The sequence below is a fragment of the Oncorhynchus gorbuscha genome, linkage group LG19 (assembly GCF_021184085.1).
Source record: "Oncorhynchus gorbuscha isolate QuinsamMale2020 ecotype Even-year linkage group LG19, OgorEven_v1.0, whole genome shotgun sequence".
Lineage (NCBI taxonomy): Eukaryota > Metazoa > Chordata > Actinopteri > Salmoniformes > Salmonidae > Oncorhynchus > Oncorhynchus gorbuscha.
In genome coordinates, this window is record NC_060191.1 from 7399106 (window position 1) to 7419651 (window position 20546).

At 43.9% G+C, this 20546-nt stretch overlaps 2 protein-coding genes across 8 annotated transcripts; one reads left to right on the plus strand and one right to left on the minus strand.

Moving 5' to 3' along the window:
* Positions 1–191: 191 nt before the first annotated feature.
* On the minus strand, positions 192–5326 carry LOC124005527 (proline-rich receptor-like protein kinase PERK9). 7 transcript variants are annotated; one of them, XM_046314881.1, is made up of 7 exons: positions 4715–5317; positions 4276–4332; positions 2514–2660; positions 2369–2410; positions 2079–2285; positions 1837–1944; positions 192–1689 (listed from the first exon to the last, which is right to left on the minus strand). In XM_046314881.1, the coding sequence occupies exons 1-7, from the start codon at positions 4771–4773 to the stop codon at positions 1062–1064; spliced, it is 1248 nt and encodes a 415-aa protein (XP_046170837.1). In that variant the 5' UTR covers positions 4774–5317; the 3' UTR covers positions 192–1061. The 7 variants fall into 7 exon arrangements, with proteins under 7 accessions (XP_046170837.1, XP_046170838.1, XP_046170842.1 ...); XM_046314882.1 differs by having other exon boundaries at positions 2079–2260; positions 2368–2410; positions 4715–5316; XM_046314886.1 differs by lacking the exon at positions 1837–1944 and having other exon boundaries at positions 4715–5326.
* On the plus strand, positions 4857–6807 carry LOC124005530. Its single transcript, XM_046314890.1, has 2 exons — positions 4857–5119; positions 5583–6807. The coding sequence occupies exon 2, from the start codon at positions 5597–5599 to the stop codon at positions 6776–6778; it is 1182 nt and encodes a 393-aa protein (XP_046170846.1). The 5' UTR covers positions 4857–5119; positions 5583–5596; the 3' UTR covers positions 6779–6807.
* Positions 6808–20546: the final 13739 nt, after the last annotated feature.

A 20546-nucleotide genomic window follows, 5' to 3' on the forward strand; every position in this document is an offset into this window, starting at 1 on the left:
CATGTTGAACATGACTTTTGAATTACCTCATCTCTGCACCACACACATACAATTATCTGTAAGGTTCCTCAGTCGAGCAGAGATTCAACCACAAAGACCAGGGAGGTTTTCCAATTGGTAGATGGGTAAAAATAAAAGGCAGACATTGAATATCCCTTTGAGCATGATGAAGTTATTAATTACACTTTGGACGGTGTATCAATACACCCAGTCACTACAAAGATACGTGTCCTTCCTAACTCAGTTGCCAGAGAGGAAGGAAACTGCTCAGGGATTTCACCATGAGGCCAATGGTGACATGAAAACAGTTACATAGTTTAATTGCTGTGATGGGAGAACTGGGAATGGCTCAACATTGTAGTTGCTTCACAATACTAACCTAAATTACAGAGTGTAAAGAAGGAAGCCTGTACAGAATACAAATATTCCAAAACATGCATCCTGTTTGCAATAAGGGACAACAATGGCAACAAAATTAACTTTGTCCTGAATACAAAGTGTTATGTTTGGGGCAAATCCAACACATCACAGAGTAGCATTTATCATATTTTCAAGCATGGTGGTGGCTGCATCATGTTATGGGTATGCTTTTTACCAGGAAGAGCTAGCAAGTTTTACTTGTAAAAATAAACTGAATATAGCGAAGCACATGCAAAATGAGAGGATAACCTGGTTCGGTCTGCTTTCCAACAGATACTGGGAGACAAATTCACCTTTCACCAGGACAATAACTTTAAACACCAGGCCAAATATACACTGGAGTTGCTTACCAAGTTGACATTGAATGATCCTGAGTGGCCTAGTTAGTTTTAACTTAAATCAGCTCTATGGCAAGATTGAAATGGCTGTCTAGCCATGATCAACAATCAACCTAACAGAGCTTGAAGAATTTTTAAAAGAATAATGTGCAAATATTGTACAATCCACATGTGCAAAGCATGTGCAAAGCTCTTATGCCTGAATTCTACTAAAACCATATGAACTAGGAATTGAAAGTGGGCTTTTTTGACCACAAACCATTAATATCTCATGCTGAAGCTCCAGACCCACATATTTGACATTTAAGAAAACAGACTGAAGATGACTTCCTCGTTCCACTTGTGAGTCTTGTGCCAGGCCCTGAAGCAGTTTCTGCCCGGCATGAGACAGAGGGCCACCTGACAGGCCTCACACTGCCAGATGGTCTTCATCAACTCTTTCTCCTGTTTACACCACACACAGGCCTTCCTGCCCTGGGTGGCCCTCTTCGACCGACAGACAGACAAGGGGTTGTTCAGCGGGACAGGGCAGCACCTCGCCCTCTTCTTCATCTTCCTCTCAGGGGGGGTGGGAACAGCCGCACCACTGCACCTGGCCCTCTTCCTGTTCTTCTTCCTCATCTTCTTCCTCTCAGGGGATGTGGAGAAGGCTTCACCGCTAGATGGGGATGTGACTACACCTGACTTCAAGGTAAGGCTTGTCGCTACCTTCGATCTCAAGGTAAATGTAGTTACACCTATCTCACAGGTAGGAGGTCTGGCTGTAGGTGTCCTACGTCTAATCTCCACTAGGTTAGGGGTCCAGGGGCTAGGAGGAGATCTGGATCTCTTCACTTGCTGAGTTGAAGGTGGGCCAGGGATTATTTTCTTCTTCTTTGACTTTCTGGTGTCTAGAGGTTCAGAGAGAGGGGCTGGAGTTGGCTCCAACTTCCTGAGGTAGAACATGATAGAACAGACACAAATTAAATGGAAATCTTAGAATAAAAAACTATGTGGACAATAGAATCTGAAAAAAAAGAAATTGAGATTCAACTGACTACATAATAGTGTGACTATAATATGAGAACTAGAGAGTGACCTGGTCCTCTTCAGTCTCTTTGTGGCAGGTGGACCTGGGATCTCCATTTCCTTTGACTTCATGCTCTCTGGTGGCTCAGAGAAAAGGCCTGGGGCTGGCTCCAACTTTCTGAGGTAGAATTGACACAAAAGAAAATCTTAGAATAGAAAACAATATTGACAATGTGGAATTAGAAATTGGGATACAACTAACTAATGGTGTGAATATAGTATGAAATAACTATGACTAAAGTGTAACCTGACCTGGTCCTCTTCAGTCGCTTTGTGGCAGGTGGGTTGAAGATTCCTGCCTTCTGCTGGGGCTTGCTGGTCTCAGCTGGATCAGAGAGAGGTACTGGGTCTGGCTCAGAGAGAGGCACTGGGTCTGGCTCAGAGAGAGGCACTGGGTCTGGCTCAGAGAGAGGCACTGGGTCTGGCTCAGAGAGAGGGACTGGGTCTGGCTCAGACATCCTGAAGGAGGTGGTCAAATGCACAGTCACACTCACAAATCATGAATTGTTCATTTAATTTAATTGTGTAACTCTGTTACTCACAGGGTTGGGAAAAGGCACCTTCTCTTTGGGATGGTATTGGTGCTAAAACAATGGAAATTAGTTTAGATGCATGTCAGGTGAGTTAATTCAATTTTTTTAAATAACAAAATACGAGAACTGAGCATTTAGAATGTTTGATACTTGCCTACTGGTGTTAGTTGGGCCATCATGAAACTTCTCTGCATCCTGTGTGACAGGTGGTCTGGGGAAAGTCTTCTTCTTCTTTGACATCCTGGTCTCTGGTGGTTCTCTGGTGGTGTCAGACACAGGGACCGGAGCTGCATCCTCCTCCCTGAGAGAGGAAATGTATTACAAAAACTGAGTTAAAGGTAGACTCAGCGATATGACGTAGATGTAGAAAGTAAACAGCATAGTGGGTCAATTTCCACAACAACTAAGCGTTGAAGTGCAAGGCTCAACTTCTTCTGCTGTTTTGGTCCCCTGGCTACCACGCTGTAACAGTGTGAAGCAAACCTGTGCAGATACTGTGTGTGACTGTTTGAGAGCGTGAAGCCAAGTGCTCTGCTGGTCAGCTACTGCATAGCAACCTAGTGGTGCCAAAACCCCTGGTCTGCCTTAGAAAGCCTATATAAAGTATGATAGCTAGAATAGCCAAACATTTTTTTTAAACAGCTGGTTTTGCCTCTAAAATTTGTTTACAATGATCAAGTTCGATCCCATAGTGAATTATTTTAAAATTTGATACAAATCAATATATGAAATTAAATACTGTTCCATTTTGACTACTAGTCCTCACACTGGACCATTTATAAATAAATAAACAATATTTAACTAGGCAAGTCAGTAAAGAACAAATTCTTATTTACAATGACGGCCTACCCCAGACAAACCTGGACAACGCTGTGCCAATTGTGCACCACCCTATGGGACTCCCAATCACGGCCGGTTGTGATACAGCCTGGATTCAAACCAGGGTGTCTGTCGTGACGCCTCTAGCACTGAAATGCAGTGCATTAGACCGCTGCACCACTCGGGAGCCCGACACAGACCAGACCAATGTACTGACACAGACCAATCACAGGCCGGCAGGCTACGGAGAGGCGTGCGCCCTCATGCACGCTCTTTGCACGTGTCTCTCAGGCAGGATGAAAACGACTACATCGGACATGATCCTTTGCTAATTCTGGCCACTTTCTCGATGATCCGTAGCAATGTTGGTGCCGTTCAGCCCAATGGGGCGGCAGGTAGCCTAGTGGTTAGAGTGTTGGGCCAGTAACTGAAAGGTTGCTGGATTGAATCCCTGACCTGACAAGGTAAAAGTCTGTCGTTCTGCCCCTGAACAAGGCCACTGTTCCCTGGTAGGCCGTCATTGTAAATAACAATCTGTTCATAACTGACATGCCAGTTAAATTTCAGTGCTAGAGGCGTCACTACAGACAGCCTGGTATGAATCCAGGCTGTATCACAACCAGCCGTGATATAGGAAGGTCATGACGAGAAGGGATCCAGCTTTTGACAAATTAACATCAGATTCGACTTCGTAGCAGGTTAGGAAAAATTACAAAGCAGGTTAGGATAATTAACAGCTGGTTGGGATAATTAGGTTAAAGTAAGGTTAGGAAAAGGGTTAGAGTTATCTAAAATCCCAAAATATTCAACTTTTGATGTTAATTTGACAAAATCTGGATACCATCTAGCCTTGACCCATTCAGCAATATGGGGCGTTTCAAATTCAAATATTTCCCGATTTCATGGGCCATCGGGATTTTTCCATTGGGATACGAAGATGACGTCGGTGCTATCGAATGGTTTTAATGTCTATGGGGAGGAAAGTCTTGCATCTGGCTCATCTCAATATCTGTGGTGCTGCTTGTGGCAAGGTCATTTCACTTTTATATAGAAAACAGTACAGTACAGGCACGTGTAGCCTATTAATTCACACTTACAAGTCAAGAGGTGGGAAAAGCCAAAGACACCTTTTCAGTCTTCTGGTGACTTTTGGACTAAAACAAAGTAAATAGATTTAGATACATGTGTAGAGTATACCTAAAGGTGAAGGTCTTTAATCATAACTCATTTAGTTCAACAGGAACTATTTAGTGTCAAGGCATCCGCTGTTTGATGAGATATCGTCAGAGGATCCAGAGCACCTGTGTCCAAACGTCTTCTTAAAAAACAGATGTGCTTAAAACATGAATGTTGGTTGCAATTTCCTACAAACTCGGCATTTTCTAAGTTCCAATTTCATACCCAACATTTTGCTTTTTTATTTCATCAGTTCTGGGCATGTTTGGTCCGAGCCGAGACGCATGCAAATTGGAGCTAACAGGTTTACAATGCATAAAAAAGGATAAGCTAAACATAAATGTATATTTCATAACTCACCTCTTGGACTTATTCTGTACATTATGCTTGGTCTGTCTACTCCGGTTCTCGCTTTTCATCTCCAGAAAGGACGTGGGCTTTTTCAGCCCGCGCTCACAATGGTTGGGGTCTCGGTTTTCAACTGGTGCCAACAGGAATAATATCCGACGTCCAACAAAGATTACAATTAATCCGCGCGGACTCACTGATGTTGGTCAATTAGTTCCACGGCGTTTCTAAAGTTCAACATAGGCTACTATCTAAAGTTAGAAAGACTAAAATAATATTGCAGCATTCTTAACTCAAGGTACTGAAATATATATGATGCACTGTTCAAATATAAACAACCAAGGTTCAAATATAATCTACCCATCTCTTCCAGGAGGGCCTGTGGTCATTTTGCGAGTGACTAGTGAATTTCAAAAGGTAGGAAGATCCATCCATTTTGTGTGTACATTTACGGTGTAAATTTAGTTACATATAAATAGAGACCCAAAGCTCCTGATTTTGCCTAAAACCACCTTTCTATGTGCCTGTTCCAAAGTAGCATTTAGTTATAGTATGAAGCTACGAAAATAGCCTAGGCTACCACATTAACATTTATTCTGGCAATTTGGGTAACAGGTAGGCTATGTTGTGTGTGTTCGGCAGCGGTGAAAACATCAATTCTTTTCCTATTCTCTATTCTTCCTATTCTCTCTTCCGCCATGACGGTATAAGTCTTAGAACCGTGAAACACATTATTACGTTTTCTCGGTTCACAGTTATGATGACTACCTTGTTTTAATGTGGATCACAACGTTGATGTAACAATGTTATATGTAATAATGTTGAGTTCTGACCACACCCACCCTTAATAAAGCCTAGGAATTTTCAAATGTCTTCATAGTTTGATCAGCAGACATGGAGAACAGCAAGGGGGACCAACCCCCAGAGAAAAATCTGATTGGGCCTCCACTGCCTTTCTCAGAGGTGGTATTATTCGATGGCCAGCCAGACTGCCAGAGGAATCCCTTGATGAGCAGAGAGATGTTTGGAGGCCTGTCCATCTCAATACCAAGGCAGGAACCAGGGACATCCAGGCTCATGCGCACCAACTCTGACTTCTGCAGAGACCTGGACGGTCAACTGAAAGGCTGCTTCGATGGTCCAGCTCTGAGCAGTGACTTCCTCAATGAAGACCCTGTCTCTCTAAAAAATTATTTTTTCAAAGAGTTAAGGGATCTAGGCCTGGAGAACTCTGGGGCAACATGTTCAACCATGGAGGAGCCCCAGCCTGCTGTGACCAACACCATGCTCCTGGAGACCACCACCCCTGGGCCTGACTCTCCAAGCCAACCGCCAACTGTCTTCCCTGTGGACCTGGCCGCTGAGACTGGCCCTTCCCTTCAGGAGCTCTTCCAGCCACAGATGTTCCCTGAAGTGTTCGGACCAGGCTGTGGTATAAGTAGCACTGACCTGCTGCTGCCTACCAGCACACCCCCTCCTGGTTACTCACCAGCCTGTGGATCCACCCAGGGTGATGATGGACCCAATAGGGGCTCTATGAACAACCTCAGTCTGGACCCGAACTCAGCCCAGACAACACCGCTACTATCCCAGCATGCCCTGCCACAGGTGGAACAGGCTCAGCGCTCTCAGCTCTGCAGTGACTCCATCTTTGAGCCAGGGTTTAGCTCAGCCCACCCCTGGTCCCAGGTGGTGAAGTTTGATGCTACCCCCCAGGCTCCCACCACCGCGCATCCTTCTGACCCCATGGAACCCACTGACACCACCACTCTGCTCTCCCAGCCCAGCAGCCCTCTGCCAATGAGCACTAGGGACGCCGGCCAGATCCACATCCATGTCACCGGGGTCAATGAGGTGGTTGTCATGGTGACAGAGGTGGAAGGAGAGGAGGTGGAGGAGCTTCAGAGCCTGATGACCATAGCGCCCCAGTCATCTTGCTGCCAGCTGGTGATGGAACAGCCAGAGAATGCAGTGAGAGAGGAAGAGGGGGATGAGAAGAAGAAGGAGAAGCCTGGACGCTGTTGGAGTGGAGGGTGCTGTTTCTTCTCTTGCATGTCGAGCAAAACAGAGCAATGAATAAAAAGCAGTATTCATTTTTTAAATGACATTTCTATCTGTTGTGTGTTTTTATACTGTATGATTTACACTGAGTGTATAGAACATTAGGAACACCTTCCTAATCTTGTGTGGCACCCCCTTTTGCCCTCAGAACAGCCTCAATTCATCAGGGCATGGACTCAACAAGGTGTCGAAAGCATTCCACAGGGATGCTGGCCCATGTTGACTCGAATGCTTGCCAAACTTGTGTCAAGTTGGCTAGATGTCCTTTGGGTAGTGGACCATTCTTGTTACACACGGAAAACTGTTGAGCGGGAAAAACCCAGCAGCCCAACCCGGTGCGTCTGGCACCTACTACCACACCCTGTTCAAACCGGTGCGTCTGGCACCTACTACCACACCCTGTTCAAACCGGTGCGTCTGGCACCTACTACCACACCCTGTTCAAACCGGTGCGTCTGGCACCTACTACCACACCCTGTTTAAACCGGTGCGTCTGGCACCTACTACCACACCCTGTTCAAACCGGTGCGTCTGGCACCTACTACCACACCCTGTTCAAACCGGTGCGTCTGGCACCTACTACCACACCCTGTTCAAACCGGTGCGTCTGGCACCTACTACCACACCCTGTTCAAACCGGTGCGTCTGGCACCTACTACCACACCCTGTTCAAACCGGTGCGTCTGGCACCTACTACCACACCCTGTTTAAACCGGTGCGTCTGGCACCTACTACCACACCCTGTTCAAACCGGTGCGTCTGGCACCTACTACCACACCCTGTTCAAACCGGTGCGTCTGGCACCTACTACCACACCCTGTTCAAACCGGTGCGTCTGGCACCTACTACCACACCCTGTTTAAACCGGTGCGTCTGGCACCTACTACCACACCCTGTTCAAACCGGTGCGTCTGGCACCTACTACCACACCCTGTTTAAACCGGTGCGTCTGGCACCTACTACCACACCCTGTTCAAACCGGTGCGTCTGGCACCTACTACCACACCCTGTTCAAACATCTTCATAAAAAGCAGACATGCTTAAAAACATGAATGTGGGCTACAATTTCCTAAAACTTGGCATTTTCGTAGTTCTATGTAATTTCATACAAGGTAACCTTGAACTGAAATGGAAGCATTGCTCTGTTCTTTCTTCAGTTCTGGACATGTTTGGTCCGAACCTAGATGCATGCAAATTGGAGCCAACAGGCCTGGTAGCTACCTCCACTTTAGGCTTACAATGCATAAAAAGGACAAGGATAAGCTCAACATAAACATACATTTATATGCATATTTCACAACTGACCTCTTGGTCTTATTCTGGACATTATGCTTTGGTCTGTCCACCCTGGTCCCCGCTTTTCATCTCCGGAAAGACCGGTGTGCTTTTTCACACTGCGCTCACAATTGTTGGGGGCTCGGTCTTCGACGGTCTAAAGATAATAGAGCTGGAGCTCTCTGGGGAAGGGATTACTGTATGTCCACCTGAAGCAGGCTAGGCTGTCTCCCATCCAGTTGGGAGGTCAATTCTGCTGTGTCTATGTTCATGCACACAGATGTCTACCATTATTATTAAGGAATATTTTACAAAAATAAGTAAATCCACCAAAAACAAGGTGCTCATTCATTCTTTTTTTCTGTTAAATAACGCTGTTTCTGGCCTGCAGATGGCAGCATGAGGTGAATAGTCGATTTGAAGAGAGCTGCATAGAGAAAAAGCCCCACTGAATATCCAGACTTAGGCCTATATGTCCGGTATTGGAACTGTGGATCTAACTTCTGTTCCAGGTCATTGCGTTTTAGGAATTGATGGACCATGAATATTGACAATGTAATGTTAATTGATTGCTAGGCTATTAATAGGCTATTGTCTATTAATTAATCAGCTTTTAAGAGCCACTGGCCGTTCAAAATGATCAGTGACAACAAATATGTGTCACCTCTCATAAACATGTTAGGACACCTTTTTCGTATACCTTTTATTTTATATGCCTTCTTTATACTGTATGAAATCATACTATTCTGCAGAATACAGAATACAGCCAACACTGATGATTTTACTGTGTGTTATTACCATATTCTGAAATGTTCATTTTGAATTAGATTTCTTAGAAATGTCGAAATCTGTCCTCACACTCTTAAATGACAATCTCTGCCTCTCTCTCTCACACACACTATCCCTCTTGCTCTCCCGGTCTCACATGCACGCGCCTCTTTCTCCTCAGCAGCAGCACCACAAACACCACGTCGCCATGGAAACCGCTGAGAAACGTCGAGAGTGAAAGATGGGAAGGGAACGCGAGCTGTGGAGAGAGAGGAGAGCAGAGGAGAGAGGGGAACACAATTAGGACAGCAAGGGAGACATGAAAGGTTAGGGTGTTACCTACCATACAGGGCGGGCGCGTGCTCCCAACCCCCGCACCCCAAAACCCAGCCTTCACCTCTAACCTAGCCCCAATTTCTAATTCACAGCCCCCACCCCAGATTATGTTCCCCTTATGCCCTTCCTTCTTCCCCTTTTCCCTGGCCCCCCATACACACACCTCTCCCCATCTCTGCACTCCATCCCTCTCGTGTTCAGACAGGCAGCTCGCATGGCGGGAATCGAGACGTTCACCGATGGAAGCACTGGTAAATTTTCACCTCCAAAAAAAGATAAAGATTTCATATAAGGGCTCAACTTTGCATAGTGATAACTTATCTTTGCATTCTGCTTCCCATGTATCCCCCTGCCTCTTCCCTTCCTCTCTAACCCTCCACCTTCTTATCAAGTATATTGCTTTTCTGTTTTAAATTCACAACCAGAAAGACTTTAGTCAAATTTCGAGGCCAACTTGCCTGTGTCATAGAAAGGTAGAGAGAGAAGGAGATGGACAGAGAAATAACGGCCTTAATGATTTCTTGCGCGGGCAGGGATTTTCTTTTTATTGATTAGAACATAAATAAATTCATGTGGGCAACCCTTTCCCTCTGTCCTTCTCATACCCCCGCTCTCCTTCTCTCGGTGGGTGAATGGCGCTGTCATTCACCTGCTCTGCATGCTGTATTTCTGGTTGTGAATCGCGCGAATATTTGATTTGGAATATGAGTTCGCTCTACATTATGTATGCAGGTGCATCATGCGTCAGTCTGCGCTTGCATTCGTTGAATGGGAACATTTCACACAGAATGTTTCCTCTTATCGTTTATTGATATGATATGCTGTGTGTTGGGATTATAATGTCATATGTCTATTTACATAACAAGAATACATGACTGGGGTTTGCGATGAGTCATTTGATTCAGATGTCTAGCCGGAACATCTGAAAGTCGTTTTAGAAATAGGCTACAACCCGAATTCAGTGGAATCCCTTGATGCCGCTATGAACCTTTTGTTGTTTAATGTTTAATTGTGTATAGTCTTCAAATATCTGCCATGAGAGAAAAGCCTATATGTTCACCCACTCAGTGGACACGAATAGGCTATTATTTGCCCTTGACTGTGACAGTATAAAGACTATGTGTATTTAGTGTTATTGGGTGGGATTGTTAATCAATTTGGTCGATATTTGTTCGGCAGCTTGCCGGATCGCCGCAGATAATAGGCTACCTTCCACAATAACACGGGCCCTACACGGCCAGTAGGAGTGTTAGTGCCGTTGTAGGGCAGATAGACCGCAGAAGGGAAATCGATGGACAGAGTGAGTTAATTATGAGAAAATCAATTAAGAGGAGGGGATTGGGCCTTTATAAGGCCGAGCACTGAGACAGAGCACCCGCAGAGGAGGAGAGCTGGGGACGGGCGGACACACTCAGCCTGCAGGGCTGGCGGAGGTTCATCCTCTGTCCGTCCGGTTCTGCTCTTCCATCTCGCTCCTGACTCAAGCAAACTGAGCGTTCCATGTGATGTCATTGAACAAAGGCAATGTGATCTTATCTCTTTTAACCAAAATCTATTAATGAAATACTGTGTTTAAATGATGATTGTAACCTAGGCTAGCTGTGTTTTGTGTTTTTATGTAATGTAATGTAATATTAAGGATTGCATCAACTTGGGAATCGTTGCTATTTGAAACACATTCTTCTCACACATAACAGCAACTGGGCAGCAGTGTGTGCCTCCAACACACACCACACCTCTGCTGCCCAGTTGCTATGTGTGTGCGTGTATGTGCAAGTGTCCATATATTACTGGTGTTGGGCGGCTAACATTCGGAGACCCTGTTGCCATGTAGAGGTCATTATGTGGCTCCACGTGCAGTGGTTGATTCAAGGACCACGCGTGGTATAAATAGAGGGACCAAGAACTTGGAGCGACAGACAGACAGGCACGAGAAGAAAAGGCACAGGAAGACACGATACACAAAATATGCCCCCGAAGACACGATACACGAAAAATGCCCCCGGCATTGGTCAGATATAGATGTTTCAGACAGGGTTTGAGCTGAGACAGAGAGAATCATTAGAATAGGCCTAATTGTCAAGCACGCATCCACACGTTTAATCAGATATTGGGTGATAGTTTCTTAGCTGGACAATAATGTTTAAATATGAGCGATCTTGCTTCTATGGGCTATATTTCGGTAAAATCCACACAACACACAGGTGTACAGTCCAGTGTAGGCTATTTTAATATTATGGGTTTACATCTCATATTGCCTACACAGGCTTCCAATATTATCTAATAATGTGGTTTAAAATATATAGAATGTTCGCGTGTAGTGCCGTGCGTATTAGTTATTTGGTAAAAATTGAGAAAGAATTGTGTGCACCTAAAATCTGCAAATTTGATTTAATACATTCCACATAAAGTAGGCCTATACTGTATAGCTCTCTCATTTTTTAATGATGATGAGTTTTAACTGTATTCAATTAGCCTGCAGAAACATAGGCTATTTATTCAATAAGCATATGAAGCAAGTCTGGTTAGCGTTATTCCCCAATCTCTTTTAAGTTCGGTAAAGGGAAAGCCTACTCTGCTCTGTTCTTAATCCAGTCAATTGAATAACGATGATAATTCGAGGGTTTGGTTGTTTGATTAGGCTATACATCTCTTTAACTAGTATGAATACAATATGTAAAGTTTAAACATCAAGTGAAAAACGGTGGTGTGTGTGTGTGTGTGTGTGTGTGTGTGTGTGTGTGTGTGTGTGTGTGTGTGTGTGTGTGTGTGTGTGTGTGTGTGTGTGTGTGTGTGTGTGTGTGTGTGTGTGTGTGTGTGTGTGTGTGTGTGTGTGTGTGTGTGTGTGTGTTAAAGCACTTAAATATGTGCAACGGAATGCAAATAAACACGATTAGCTGAATATGGTTGTGTAATAGCATATTCATATTTGCATTTAAAATTATATTCATATTTGCATTAAAAAAACGAAAGTAAAGTCTTACAATTGCACTACCCTATAATAATAATAATAATAATAATATTTTAATGCAGAATGTAATGCTCTTAATACGATAGGCCTGTTTGAACGCAAATGAGAGATAAGACAAGGAAGGTCATTGAATGTAATATAGCTTCAAGAACTCCCAGAATTTTCCGAATGTTCATATTATTGTGGTTTTAGGAAAGTCATAGGAACAAAGTAGGCCTCTCTAAAATGACGACCTAACCCTAAACCAGAGAACGTTAGGATTTCCTCATCATGCTTTTATAACAGGCTGTATTTCCTAATGCAGACATGTAAAATGCCCATGTATCAGTGAATATGGAACGATATTGCGTTTGAAAAAGCCCTCCTTTTCGCTGGAAAACTAAATGTTATTTATAGCTTGTCTTCAAATGCTTAGGCAATGTGATCCAATTCCCTGATTCCAACCACAGTAGGGATGTTCTGAGTTTCAGTGTTTTTATGCCTATATCTGGAATATTTAAAAACCATTGAAACAAAGGCTTTAACGATGTTATTTCTGTCAAGTGAAATATATATTCCTTAGCATTAGCTATGTAGGCCTATATTCATTTTGTATATTTATATGTATTTCTTCTTGTGCACTGGGCTACATTACGTTTCATTCTGCTTATTCATTTGCGTTTTGTAACTTTGACACTATCTGCAAGGTGTTTTGCACCATGTGTTTGTTGGTGTGCGGTCTTTCGCACGCGTTCAAAGACATTGGACTTCTCTTTAAAAAGCAGATTGTTTACATAGGCTTCCCTATAATTATTAAGTTTAGCCTGCATGACGTAAATAATTGCATGAAGCTCAGATGCTGCAAAAAGCCTATAACACGTGAAAAAGCCTGTAACACGTGAAAAAGCCTGTAACGCGTGAAAAAGCCTGTAACACGTGAAAAAGCCTGTAACGCGTGAAAAAGCCTGTAACACGTGAAAAAGCCTGTAACACGTGAAAAAGCCTGTAACACATGAAAAAGCCTGTAACACGTGAAAAAGCCTATAACACGTGAAAAAGCCTATAGCATATCGGAAGGAATCTGCATTAGTTTAGCATAATGACACAGGAGAGATATTTCAAAGAAAACATTTTTGGAGGATGAATGGAGAATTGTTCATACATAATATTCAAATCTACATATATATATATTTGAAATGCCCACTTGCAAATTCATGGGGACATTTACACAGGCTGTACTAATTTGTTGTTGCTCGAATATCAAGATATACACCATTCATAACGGGACAAAGTTGAACCACTTTGCAATGAAACTTGCATATAAAATTTAAAAAATAAATTTAAAAAAACATTCAAGAAGGAATATCAGAGAGTCTTCATGCTCTTAGTCAATCGATCTAAACATAGTTTTAAATTAAACACAAACTCCATATACCTCAAATATGAACTCAAATGTGTTGATACGTCGTTTACAATAGATGCTATCGGACCAAATGTCTTTGAACTTGAACTAATGATCAGAATTAAATAAACTACGATATTATAATTACAATAACCAAAAACTGTGTAGCCTACAAGTCTACTTCGCTATACATCCCATACGAGATGAAATATTCAATCAAACTGATGTGAAACAAGCTGTTGTTAATCTATTTTCCTTGTCCTGTTATTTTGTAAATATGTTCTCTAGGCTTACTGTCTGTCAGAGAATACTTCGGCTACCTATCAAAGTATAGGGTAAACGTAGCCTGTTGTGTTAGAGGTTACACATGTTTTTAAAACGGTCTTTCAATTGTATAGTCATAAGTTATTTTTGATGTTGCTAAACGAAACCCTCAATTTATCTAAAATGGTGGTTATGGTTGGTGAGTAGCCTAAAAGGATTGGGCTATGCAATGTGCCTACTATCTGAAACCAAGTCCTAACTCGTTTCTTGGGACTTTGTTAGAGCTCAGTTGGCAGGTGTACTTCACAAATACTCACAATTTTCAGTGTCTCAACTTTACAAGTCATAGGCTAAGATACCTTATAAAACGAGGATACATTGTCTATAGATTTTTCGTTATAGTTCCAATCATTGTCAGCACCACAGGCCGTTTAAAATGAATCCATTTTCTGCGCACGATTCTCCCCCCAAATGGTGTTGGGTCTCTCCGCGGCCCGGAGCACAATGCAGTAATGACCCGCGGGTCAAAGGCCGCTTGGCCAGTCCCTCAATTAAAGCGGAAAAATTGCAATTGCACGTTGCTGCCTTTCTGCGACAAGAAGGGACCGTATTTCGGGATATGTGCCATTTTGCTATACGTTTTTTCCACCACACTTCTCCACATTGTTCGACTTAAAAATGCAATATAACACGGGTTAAATCAATTCGGTTTGTTGGATTGTATTTAACATATAGAGACCATATTTTACAATAAAGTAATTTAGCAATATAAAATGTCTGCAGTAGGCCTATTTAGAGAGGCATATATATATATTTTAGAAGTTGTAGGCTATGCCTTTATAAAAGCTGCTTACATACCCTAGTCAGTAGGCTATCGTTGTTTTTAGTTGGAAATATTTTTCGGGAAATATTAAATAGGTAAAGTGGATGAATGAATGACAGTGGAAATATTACGCACATGTTTGGGGGGAATGTAAGCTATATGCCTATTGTAATATATGCTAATGTATGCTCGTGGAGCTTTTGTTTTTGTGATAATTTGATGCTGCGATTGTTTAAGATATCGCTTGTTATTTTTCTACTCCACACCACATGATAGAAATGTCATGAACCCTCCAGCGTTGCTTGCTATTGAATAGTATCCGATTCCTATCTAATTCCTAACTCAATCACGATCATTGCTCGATCGATTGGCTTGATAGGCTTGATAAATCCTTGTAATCACCCGAAATGTTCACATTGGCAAAAGCGTTGACTTTCTTGCCAAACGAGCTTTATCTGCCAATAGGTTTTCAGTAAGTGACAGGAAAGAAGTGATAAATTGATCAACAATGACCACAATGAAAAGGCTCTTGTGAGGACACACATGCCCTTTCTGTGAGTGTGTCTGTGGTCTGTGTGTGGTTAGAATATGATCAAGCCTGGGGTCAGAGTTCAGGATCATCCCAGACAGACAGGACCCTGGAAGACAGAGTGACCTCTGCATTTAAACTGGGGTGGGGGAGGAGAGAGAGGACAACCGGGAAGGAGAGATGGACAGGGGAAGGAAAGAGGAGAGAGGGGAAGAAGGAGTGAGTTAGGGACTGAAAGGTGGCGAGAGAGGGAGGAAGAAGCGAGATGGGGAGTTGAAGGGGAGAGGTGAGAGATAGAGACAGATAGAGAGACAGACAGATCCACCCACAGGGATGATCATTGAATATAACTTGGTTTGTCCATGTATGTCCCAGCAGCGGTCTGGTCTGGATGTGGTCCCTCCTGCTCCTGCTGCTAGATGCAGTGAATTAACACCTGACCCTGGATTCTGACCCTGCTCCCCTTACCACTGCTACTACACACAGCAGTAGTAGAAAATGTGTGTTATCTAGCCTGGACACACACACACACACACACACACACACACACACACACACACACACACACACACACACACACACACACACACACACACACACACACACACACACACACACACACACACACACACACACACACACACACACACACACACACACACACACACACACACACACACACACACACACAGTAGTGAATTATATAGTGAAAATATGAGGAAGTGGATTGAGAAGATGTTCTCTTTACACATAACCCCGATCCTGCTTTCTAATCTCACAGTCACAACCCCCTGATCCTGCCTTCTTATCTCACAGTCACAACCCCCTGATCCTGCCTTCTTATCCCACAGTCACAACCCCTGATCCTGCCTTCTTATCCCACAGTCACAACCCCCTGATCCTGCCTTCTTATCCCACAGTCACAACCCCCTGATCCTGCCTTCTTATCCCACAGTCACAACCCCCTGATCCTGCCTTCTTATCCCACAGTCACAACCCCTGATCCTGCCTTCTTATCCCACAGTCACAACCCCTGATCCTGCCTTCTTATCCCACAGTCACAACCCCCTGATCCTGCCTTCTTATCCCACAGTCACAACCCCCTGATCCTGCCTTCTTATCCCACAGTCACAACCCCCTGATCCTGCCTTCTTATCCCACAGTCACAACCCCCTGATCCTGCCTTCTTATCCCACAGTCACAACCCCCTGATCCTGCCTTCTAATCCCACAGTCACAACCCCCTGATCCTGCCTTCTCATCCCACAGTCACAACCCCCTGATCCTGCCTTCTAATCCCACAGTCACAACCCCCTGATCCTGCCTTCTCATCTCACAGTCACAACCCCCTGATCCTGCCCTCTCATCCCACAGTCACAACCCCCTGATCCTGCCCTCTCATCCCACAGTCACAACCCCCTGATCCTGCCTTCTAATCCCACAGTCACAACTGCCAGATTCTTCCTTCTAATCCCACAGTCACAACCGCCAGATTCTTCCTTCTAATCCCACAGTCACAACCACCAGATTCTTTCTTCTAATCCCACAGTCACAACCGTCAGATTCTGCCTTCTAATCCCACAGTCACAACCGCCAGATTCTGCCTTCTAATCCCACAGTCACAACCGCCAGATTCTTCCTTCTAATCTCACAGTCACAACCGCCAGATTCTTCCTTCTAATCCCACAGTCACAACCGCCAGATTCTGCCTTCTAATCCCACAGTCACAACCGCCAGATTCTGCCTTCTAATCCCACAGTCACAACCGCCAGATTCTGCCTTCTAATCCCACAGTCACAACCGCCAGATTCTGTCTTCTAATCCCACAGTCACAATCCTGAGAGATCTCAGTGTCACTGCCTTAGACCATAATGACCATGAAATAATACTCTTATCTCCACGCAACTCCACCACGTCCCATCCCTTGCTCAAGCCCTGGGTTCAATATGCCCTTGCTCCAACCCCAGCCCCAGCCCCAGTCCAGTCTCCTAACCTCATTGTCTTCTGCTGGATGGATGGTTACACTGTGTGAGAAACGGTCCAATGGTCCCTCGGTCATTACATGGTGCAGTACCGGCCTCTGACCTGTGAGTGGCAGTAGAGAGCAGGTGGTCTGGCTCGTTTAGGTTTCCTAACGATCTTCCCAGTTAGACAGAGAAGGGAGTAAAGAGGTAGGGAGCAGCGCAGAGGAGATGAAGGAAAATAGATGAAGCAGAAAAATACCTATTTTTATCCCTGCCCTCTCTGTCAAAGCTCTTTGTCTGCCTTTTCCTTCACTCCTCCTCTCACTTTGTCCTTCTCTCTCCCACTCCCCTAATCCTCGTCCTTTTCCACGCACTTGTTCCTTAATCCCAAATATATCTCTCTCACCACCCCTCTCTCAATTGTTCTGATTCTACCTCTCTCTACTCCTCCTCTATCACTCCCAAACACGCCACCTCTCAGTATAACCCCTTTTAAACACTTCAGATATAGTGATGCTGATGATTGGATAGTACAAGTACTGCATATATGTTATTATGATGTTTTTTGTGTTGTACTAGTAGTGTAGCAGCAGTTAATGTTGCTGTACTAAACTAATTAGTCTATATTTTTTTACATATTTCTTTATTTTTCTTTCTCTCTCTCTTCTACTGTCTACTCCTTTCAGTCTTTAATTTTCTTCTTTGTCATCATCCATCCATACTGTTTTGGTCTCTTCTCATCTGCTGCTTACCTCTCGTATTCTTCTATTTCTCCATGTGTAGTTTATATTACTCTGTTAGGCTGTGACAAATTGCCACCATCACCATTGACTCTGTTGCTGTTTAAGTGAATTAAATCATACCAATTATAACATTTATAAATGATTATAGAGTTTGTTACCACAGTCTGAATCTCATTCTCTTCAGTGTACCTGCTAGGGGAGAGTGTTCTTATCTTGGCCTGGCAATATCGAGCTCACACCCATTTTAGACTCTGCAGCCATTTTGTAGGATGTGTTCCATTTTCTGTGATTTGTCTGCAGTCGTCAGTCTCTCCAGTTGGCCAGTGTTTCTTTCTATTGTGTTTGGATTCTGTTGTGGTACAAAGATACTTAACTATTGATAAGTGTTCTTACCTTTATATCATCAATTATGTGAACAATTATGTGAACATAAGAGATGTATCATTGGGATTAAATATCTATACTCCTCTAAATGGCCACTTCAAAAGGGTTATGGTTATGGTTATGGTTAGGGTTATGGTTAGGGTTATGGTTATGGTTAGGGTTATGGTTAGGGTTATGGCTAGGGTTAGGGTTATGGCTAGGGTTAGGGTTATGGCTATGGTTATGGTTAGGGTTAGGGTTAGGATTAGGGTTATGGTTAGGGTTATGGTTATGGTTAGGGTTAGGGTTATGGCTATGGTTAGGGCTATGGTTAGGGTTATGGTTAGGGTTAGGGTTAGGGTTATGGCTATGGTTAGGGTTAGGGTTATGGCTATGGTTAGGGTTATGGCTATGGTTAGGGTTATGGTTATGGTTAGGGTTAGGGTTATGGCTATGGTTAGGGTTATGGCTATGGTTAGGGTTAGGGTTATGGTTAGGGTTAGGGTTATGGCTATGGTTAGGGTTAGGGTTATGGCTATGGTTAGGGTTAGGGTTATGGCTATGGTTAGGGTTATGGTTAGGGTTATGGTTAGGGTTATGGTTAGGGTTAGGGTTATGGCTATGGTTAGGGTTAGGGTTGGGTTATGGTTAGTGCCAATACACTGTATTTAAACACATACCTCAGCTCTTTTTAAATTGATTCAGTGGGATCCGTGGCTCTGTCAGTCTGTTATCATATCAAATGGAATGTTGTTTTTAAAACCTGTCAGTGGTTTCAATAGTTCAGCATTTCATTGTGTAAAGCAAAGCAATGAAAGACTCGAGACGAAAGAGCTTCGGAGAAAGACGCTTAAGGGGGAAATATCTCTGAGAGGGATGAGAGAGCCAAATACTGAGTCTGGATCATTTCCCCATATCCTCCTACTTTGTATGGTGCAAATACTGGACCTAATGTGAGACATTTGGATTCGGTTTCCTTATAATGGCAACATGTGTCTGTCAGACTGAAATAGGTCTGTTATACGGAACCAATGCATCCAGACTACTCTACCCTTCCTCTCAGTAGGCCCTTTTTCCATCTCTCTCTTTCTCTCCATTTCTCTGCCTCCCCACCATTTCTCCCTCTCCCTCTCTCCCCTGCCTGTCTCCTTTCTCTCTCTCTCCCTCTCCCTCTCTCCCCTGCCTGTCTCCTTTCTCTCTCTCTCCCTCTCCCTCTCTCCCCTGCCTGTCTCCTTTCTCTCTCTCTCCCTCTCCCTCTCTCCCCTGCCTGTCTCCTTTCTCTCTCTCTCCCTCTCCCTCTCTCCCCTGCCTGTCTCCTTTCTCTCTCTCCCTCTCTCCCCTGCCGGTCTCCTTTCTCTCTCTCTCCCTCTCTCCCCTGCCTGTCTCCTTTCTCTCTCTCCTTCTTCCCTTTCCCCTGCCTGTCTCCTTTCTCTCTCTCTCCTTCTTCCCTTTCCCCTGCCTGTCTCCTTTCTCTCTCTCTCCTTCTTCCCTTTCCCCTGCCTGTCTCCTTTCTCTCACTCTCTCCCTCTCCCTCTCTCCCCTGCCTGTCTCCTTTCTCTCTCTCTCCTTCTTCCCTTTCCCCTGCCTGTCTCCTTTCTCTCTCTCTCCTTCTTCCCTTTCCCCTGACGTCTCCTTCCCCATCATAGCCGTGGCAGCGGAGAGGGAAGGAAGGGTTATGATTAGGCTGTAAAGCAGAATCATGTTTGTTATGCCCTAGCTGCATGCTGTCCATGATGGACCTATGCTGGATAGACAACACCATGGAAGTATATCTGACTGGAAAATAAATCCAGTTCAATTCATACGCCTCTCACTTTCATTTTCCCTGTGTGTTAAACGTGTGAAAAGGGATTGGTGAAAAGGATGTCGGAAAGAAAGAGAGAGAAAGTTCTGTTGGCTGCTTTGGCTGAGCTGTCACAGAGCAATGTGTATATGGATGATTATCAAATTACAAACACATTCACAGATCCTGTTGTGTTTTGGAGATATCATGTTTTAATATGATTTATGTATGTCTTTATCATGAATAACAATATGATGGATCTGTAGAAAATCTATTTCCAAACATGCATGAATCCTACTTAGCTTTGAAGATATGACTTGTGTGATGCACATCACAGTACATTGGAACTTTTTTTAACCTTTATTTAACCAGGCAAGTCAGTTAAGAACATATTCTTATTTTCAATGACGGCCTGGGAACAGTGGGTTAACTGCCTGTTCAGGGGCAGAACGACAGATTTGTATCTTGTCAGCTCGGGGGTTTGAACTCGCAACCTTCCGGTTACTAGTCCAACGCTCTAACCACTAGGCTACGCTGCCGCCCCTAATTCATAAATGAACCCTGTTTATCTGGAGATGGCTAGC